Genomic DNA, 7,203 nt, shown 5'->3' with positions numbered 1-7,203 from the left:
CGCAAAATTGCTCAGAAAAAGAGCAAAAAAGACGTTTCAGGATTATAAAATGCCAGAGAAAAGTTGCATTTACCAAAGTGTGGGCAGCACGGTGGCTCAGTGGTTAGCACTGCAGCGCTGCGGTCCTGGGTTCAAATCCCACCAAAGACAACATATACAAGGAGTCTGTAAAGCCCTGTGGAATTAATGGTGCTATATAAGTGATTGAAAATAAAGAAAAATTAAGTGTCTTCCTCTTGAAAAACCTGGTGGGTTCATCTGACTGAAAAAAAAAATCATGTACATGTACCCTGCCATATAAAATACACTACAATTAAATGCTTTTTGTCACTGGTCTTTATTTTGGCTGTTGTTTAGGTCAATGGCAAATTTCTTTAAAATGCAGTGAAAAAAATAGTGAATTTCTTTGATTTTTTCAACAGGCAAAGAAAAAGAACATGATCAAGTAGACCTTAAGCTATTTTAAATGAAATATTGTGCTTATATTTTACAAAATTGCAACCTTGAGTATATATATATATATATAATACATTTTATACAACATTGAATACAAAATAGCAGCACTCCCATTGAAAAAAAAGTGAAAAATTGTATTTATTTGCAAGGTCATGTACCCAATGTTTTAACTCTAGCCAAAATGTGTACATGGGCTTGGAATAAATATAACTTTTCACTTTTTTAAAATGTTGGTGCTGCCATTGTTCATTGTTTGTACTTTATACTCCAGTGCTCTGAACTCTGCGGCTTGCATCCACACGTTTCCCCAGGAACTTTATATATGCGAATATTTATATATATTTACACACACATATATATATATATATATATATATATATATATATATACATACATATATATATATATATATATATATATATATATATATATATATACATATATATGCAAACACACACACACACTTGAGAATTACAGGTGCATCTCACTAAATTAGAATATGATCAAAAAGTTAATTTATTTCAGTTCAATACAAAAAGTGAAACTCATATATTATATAGAGTCATTACAAACAGAGTGATCTATTTCAAGTGTTTATTTCTGTTAATGTTGATCATTATGGCTTACAGCCAATGAAAACACAAAAGTCATTATCTCAGTAAATCAGAATAATTATTAACAAAAAACACCTGCAAAGGCTTCCTAAGCATTTAAAAAGGTCCCTTAGTCTGTTTCATTAGGCTCCACAATCATGGGAAAGACTGCTGACTTGACTGACTTGACAGATGTCCAGAAGGCAGTCACTGACACACTCCACAAGGACCCAGAGTTCCAATTTTCATTTGGAAATCAAGGTCCCAGAGTCTGGAGGAAGAGTAGAGAGGCCACAATCCAAGCTGCTGGAGGTCTAGTGTGAAGTTTCCACAATCAGTGATGGTTTGGGGAGCCATGTCATCTGCTGGTGTAGGTCCACTGTGTTTTATCCAGACCAAAGTCAGCACAGCCGTCTACCAGGACATTTTACAGCACTTCATGCTTCCCTCTGCCGACAAGCTTTTTGGAGATGGAAATTCCATTCTCCAGTAGGACTTGGTACCTGTCCACACTGCCAAAAGTACCAATACCTGGTTTACACACAACAGTATCACTGTGCTTGATTGGCCAGCAAACTCGAGAATCTATGGGGTATTGTCAAGAGGAAGATGAGAGACACCAGACCCAACAATGCAGAGGAGCTGAAGGCTGCTATCAAAGCCACCTGGGCTTCCATAACACCTCAGCGGAGCCACAGGCTGATCGTCTCCATGCCACGCTGCATTGATGCAGTAATTGATGCAAAAGGAGCCCCGACCAAGTATTGAGTGCATTTACTGAACATACATTTCAGTAGGCCAACATTTCGGATTTTAAAAACATTTTTCAAGCTGTTGTTATAAAGTATTCTAATTTACTGAGATAATGACTTGTGTTTGTATTGGCTGTAAGCCATAATCATCAACATTAACAGAAATAAACACTTGAAATAGATCACTCTGTTTGTAATGACTCTATATAATATATGAGTTTCACTTTTTGTATTGAACTGAAATAAATTAACTTTTTGATGATATTCTAATTTAGTGAGATGCACCTGTATAAGTTGCAGCTGCTTTGGGCTGTATTAGAAACTTATTGCAATTAGCTTTCTTATTGTTAATGGTTATACAGTTTTCTGCACAACTGTGAAGCCATTAACTGTAATTTTGGCAGAATACCACAAGGGAAATAAAGCATTACACAGTTGTCACTGAAATGAATCGGTTATTTGTGTTGCATGGATGTGATGGGGTTTTTCAAAGTGAGGGATATTCTTTTTAACTGCTCTGCACTCTAATAGATAAGGGTCCTAGACAGGATCATACATTTACTCAGAATTCTCTAATAGTTTAATAGAAAATAGACTTTCCAGACTCGACATTGGCTAGACCACCTTAATCATATTCTTCTGACATGTCAGAATAATGTGAAAAAAGTGATTATTATGAATAATCTTGTTTATTTACAGTGAAGGAAATTATTATTTGATTCCTTGCTGTTTTTGTAAGTTTGCCCATTGACAAAGACATGAACAGTCTATAATTTTAAGGGTAGGTTAATTTTAACATTAAGAGATAGAATTTCCCCCCCCAAAAAAAAAAATCAAGAAAATCACATTGTATAAACTAGATAAATTTATTTGCATTCTGCAGTGAGAAATAAGTATTTGATTCCTCTGGCAAACAACACTTAATACTTGGTGGTAAAACCCTTGTTGGCAAGCACAGCAGTCAGATGTTTTTTGTAGTTGATGATGAGGTTTGTGCACATGTCAGGAGGAATTTTGGTCCACTCCTCTTTGCAGATCATCTCTAAATCATTCAGATTTTGAGTCTGTTGCTTGGCAACTCGGAACTTCAACTCCCTCCATAAGTTTTCTATGGGATTAAGGTCGGGAGACTGGTTAGGCCACTCCATGACCTTACTGTGCTTCTTTTTGAGCCACTCCTTTGTTGCCTTGGCTGTATGTTTTGGGTCATCATCTTGCTGGAAGACCCAGCCACGATCCATTTTTAATGTCCTGGCGGAGGGAAGGAGATTGTCACTCAGGATTTTACGGTACATGGCTCCATACATTCTCCCATTAATGCGATGAAGTAGTCCTGTGCCCTTAGCAGAGAAACACCCCCAAAACATAATGTTTTCACCACCATGCTTGACAGTGGGGATGGTGTTCTTTGGGTCATAGGCAGCATTTCTCTTCCTTCAAACACGGCGAGTTGAGTTAATGCCAAAGAGCTCAATTATTGTCTCATCTGACCACAGCACTTTCTCCCAATAACTCACAGAATCATCCAGGTGCTCATCCAGGTGGCAAACTTCAGATGGCCTGCACATGTGCCTTCTTGAGCAGGGGGACCTTGGGGGCTCTGCAGGATTTTAAACCTTTAAGGCATAAGGTGTTACCAATGGTTTTCTTGGTAACTGTGCTTCCAGCTGCCTTGAGATCATTAACAAGTTCCCCCATGTAGTTTTAGACTGATCTCTCACCATCCTCATGATCAAGGATACCCCTCGAGGTGAGATTTTGCATGGTGCCCCAGATCGATGTCGATTGACAGTCATTTCGTATTTCTTCCATTTTCTTACTATTGCACCAACAGTTATCTCCTTCTCACCCAGTGTCTTACTTATGGTTTTGTAGCCCATTCCAGTTTTGTACAGGTATTGTCCCTGACATCCTTAGAAAGCTGTTTGGTCTTGCCCATGTTGTAGAGGTTAGAGTCTAACTGATTAATTGAGTCTGTGGACAGGAGTCTTTTATACAGGTGACTATGTAAGACAGCTGTCTTTAATGCAGGTAACGAGTTGATTAGGAGCATCTAACTGGTCTGTAGGAGCCAGAAATCATAATGGTTTGTAGGGGATCAAATACTTATTTCTCACTGCAAAATGCAAATAAATGTATCTACTGTATACAATGTGATTTTCTTGATTTTTTGGGGGGATATTCTATCTCTCGATGTTAAAATTAACCTACCCTTAAAATTATAGACTGTTCATGTCTTTGTCAGTGGGCAAAATTACAAAAACAGCAAAGGATCAAATAATTATTTCCTTCACTGTACATCACCTAAAATAAAGTAATATTAAACAAAAATATTTTTGTCCTTTTTTTGCATTGCTAAAGGAAAACTGTCATCTGATTTGTGCTACCGAAAAGACAGGCAGCATGAATCAGAGCTTGGCTGCATTATATAGCTCAAAGCCGGTCTGATGCGACGCCAGACAAGTTTCGTCGCCGGTCATGTAAAAAAAATAGATTGACAGAGAGAAAATCATTGTCACAGAGAGTAAAAAAAAATATTCTTAAACTATATAAACAATAAGAGACTTAAAAATGATAGTGTTGGCTCCCTCAAAGATTTGAGTGAAATTGTGGAACTGAACAAGTGAAAGGTCAGTCTATTAAATGCCTTCTTCTCTACAGTATTTACACAGAAAAATTCAAATGTAGATCACATCTTTAGATACACCATAAATTCTAAATTGAATATCACCTACCTAATCCAGCAAGAAGTGTAGCACCGCCTCAAAAATACTACAATAAACAAATCACGGGACCACATAGCATTCACCCTAGAGTGCTGCATGAATTAGGTATTATGAAAAATCATTAATTCTAATATTTAAGGAAAGGCTGTGACAGACTCTGTTCTACAGGATTGGTGCATGACAAATATGGTGCCAATACTCATAAAGGAGTTAAAAAGTAAGTCCAGAAACTAAGCCTGTAAGACCACTAGTGTGGTCAAAATATTTGAAGGTTTTCAAAGAGATAGAAGGAATGATCCAGACTTGAACAGGGTAAGGCCGCTGATATTGCCAATCTGGACTTTCCAACAGAATCCAATAAAGTACCACATAAAAGGTTTGTGCATAAAATTAGAACAATGAGACTAGGTAAAAATGTGTGTAATTGGGTTAATAACTGGCTTAGTAATAGAAAACAAAGAATGGTTATTAATGAAACACAATCTGATTGGGTCACAGTCAACCATGGGGTACCACAGGGGTCAGTATTGGGCCCTCTTATTTTAAATATGTTTATCAAAAAGATCTCACTATCGTTTCTCGACGATGGCACATCCAGACATCTGCAAAAGAAAACGCTGTCTGTATCCTTTGTATGAATATTCTGATTTGCTTTCTGAGCAGTGTTTTGAGCGCTACTCATCATGGTTATGTCTTCCCCAATCTGTACATATAACCCGTTTGTTACATAAAATATAGGCGCCGGCTTGACCAGGATGGAAGTCTGCCACTGGACGAACTATATCTTAGCCTGTGATAAAAAAAATCATGCAACTCTAAATTGGGTTTGAAAATTGTTTTTCCAAGATCTGAATTTACTATCAGTGTAAAACAACTTTTAACAGATGCATAGATTCTCATAATGAGAACATCGTTTTTGCCTCCATACAAGTCACTAGTGCAGCCACACTTAGAATACTGGGTACAATTTTGGGTTCCAGTGAAGGACATGGGTGAAGTATGGTGCAGAGACGAGCGACAAAGGTTATTAATGGAGTAGGTGGACTGCAATACCAAGAGAGGCAATTAAAATTGAGGTTATTCAGATTTGGAAAAATGAAGGCTTAGAAGCAATCTTAATATAACATACAAATATATGAGGGGACAGTACAGAGATCTTTCTAATTATTTTTATCACCCAGGCCTGCAAACAAAACCAATGGGATTTTCTCTACTTCTAGAGCAAGTAATAATGAACCCTACAAAGTCCTCCATACAGAATAATGGCCCCACATAGGGGTGGTGGTTCTGGTGTCGCGGGGCAAATAAAGCCTCCCTTCCAGATTTGACATTTATGTTCTAAAGGGAAAAGGTTTCATCATCATTATCACCACACAACAATTCTAGTATAGAGCAAGAGCAGTGAGACTATGGAACTCACTGCCACATGATCTTGTGATAATTCACAAAACAATTTCAAGGAGGCCCTGGATACCTACCTTCTTGAAAAATATATTACAGGTTATGATTTTTAGATTCTACAATCAGTTGCTGATCAAGGGAACTAGTCCGATTGCCATATATAATGTCGGGAAACAATTTTTTCCCTAAAATGAGGTAAATATCGTCTGCCTCACATGGTCTTTGCCTTCTTTTGGATCAACACATAGGATCCTAGGTTAAACAACATGACGTGTTTACTTTCAAATCTTAAAACTATGAACAATGAACAATGCTATTGGCACAAAGTGTTTACAGATTGACTCGAAAAACTCTTTTACACAGCATGTCAATATACTTGAATCTTGTCTCCTGGATTTATGTCAATATATCAGGTGATCATCTTGTACTTTTACTATTTTACAATAAATACATCAAGACTGTTGTGTTCATTTTGCGTCCTAATACCTTTATACCACTTTGAACTATTGATTTCACTAAGCTGTAGTCTCTCCATCTGGCATTCCATTGGGACGCTTCAAGTCTTGCAGTTGGACGGCAGCTGGATCTTTTTCCTTTATTGCCTGAGCTTTTAGAAGACGGCGGCGATATATTAGAAGATATCCAGGAAGAACAAATCCAGCAAAGGAAAATATTAAGAGACCCACATTTACCTACAAGAGAAGAAATATCAGATCACGTAAAAGAGAAATAATGTCCAAATCTATAAGTTAAACTTTCTGATGACATTTTATCTATTCTGAGTGTCATAGAAATATTAATATTTGCACTGACGATGGCCAACAGCCCGAAACACCATGTCTGCAAATTGAGATTCTGATTTGGGTATTATCCTAAGTCATATTGCACGACTCGTTAAAGAGTTGATAGTGACTTATAGGATTGCCGCTTCCAATAGGTGGCGCTATAGAGTTCAAGTCCTCTTTTTCTCTGAAGAGGCAATTTGCATATTAAATTTCCCAGAGGAACATTGCACGGCGAATAAGCCTCCTTACCTTGACATGCCAGAGCTGGTATGTCACTCTCCACAAGGAGAAACGTTACTCCTTAGTCCAGAGCCTCTCATCCAGCCAAATCAGGTCTCATACTTTGCACTGACGAGGGCCAACAGCCGAAACACCGTGTCTGCAAATTGAGATTCTGATTTGGCTTTTATCCTAAGTCATATTGCACAACTTGTTAAAGGGTTTATTGTGACTTGTAGGATTGCTGCTTCCAATAGGTGGTGCTATAGAG

General features: G+C 37.6%; 1 protein-coding gene across 2 annotated transcripts in view; it reads right to left on the bottom strand.

Annotated features, from left to right (window-relative positions):
- Positions 1–2,621: 2,621 nt before the first annotated feature.
- Positions 2,622–7,203, bottom strand: part of SLC43A1 (solute carrier family 43 member 1) — a 241,742-nt gene continuing 237,160 nt past the window's right edge. For both annotated transcript variants that reach the window (XM_073686132.1, XM_073686133.1), the window contains exon 15: positions 2,622–6,620. In XM_073686132.1, coding sequence (XP_073542233.1) covers positions 6,444–6,620 — 177 coding nt within the window. In that variant the 3' untranslated portion in view covers positions 2,622–6,443. The remainder of the gene's footprint in view (positions 6,621–7,203) is intronic.

The sequence above is a fragment of the Phyllobates terribilis genome, unplaced genomic scaffold (assembly GCF_046119375.1).
Source record: "Phyllobates terribilis strain yellow unplaced genomic scaffold, ASM4611937v1 Scaffold_5__5_contigs__length_657084704, whole genome shotgun sequence".
Lineage (NCBI taxonomy): Eukaryota > Metazoa > Chordata > Amphibia > Anura > Dendrobatidae > Phyllobates > Phyllobates terribilis.
The sequence above is the reverse complement of the archived record's forward strand: the minus strand, read 5'-3'. Positions and strand labels throughout refer to the sequence as shown.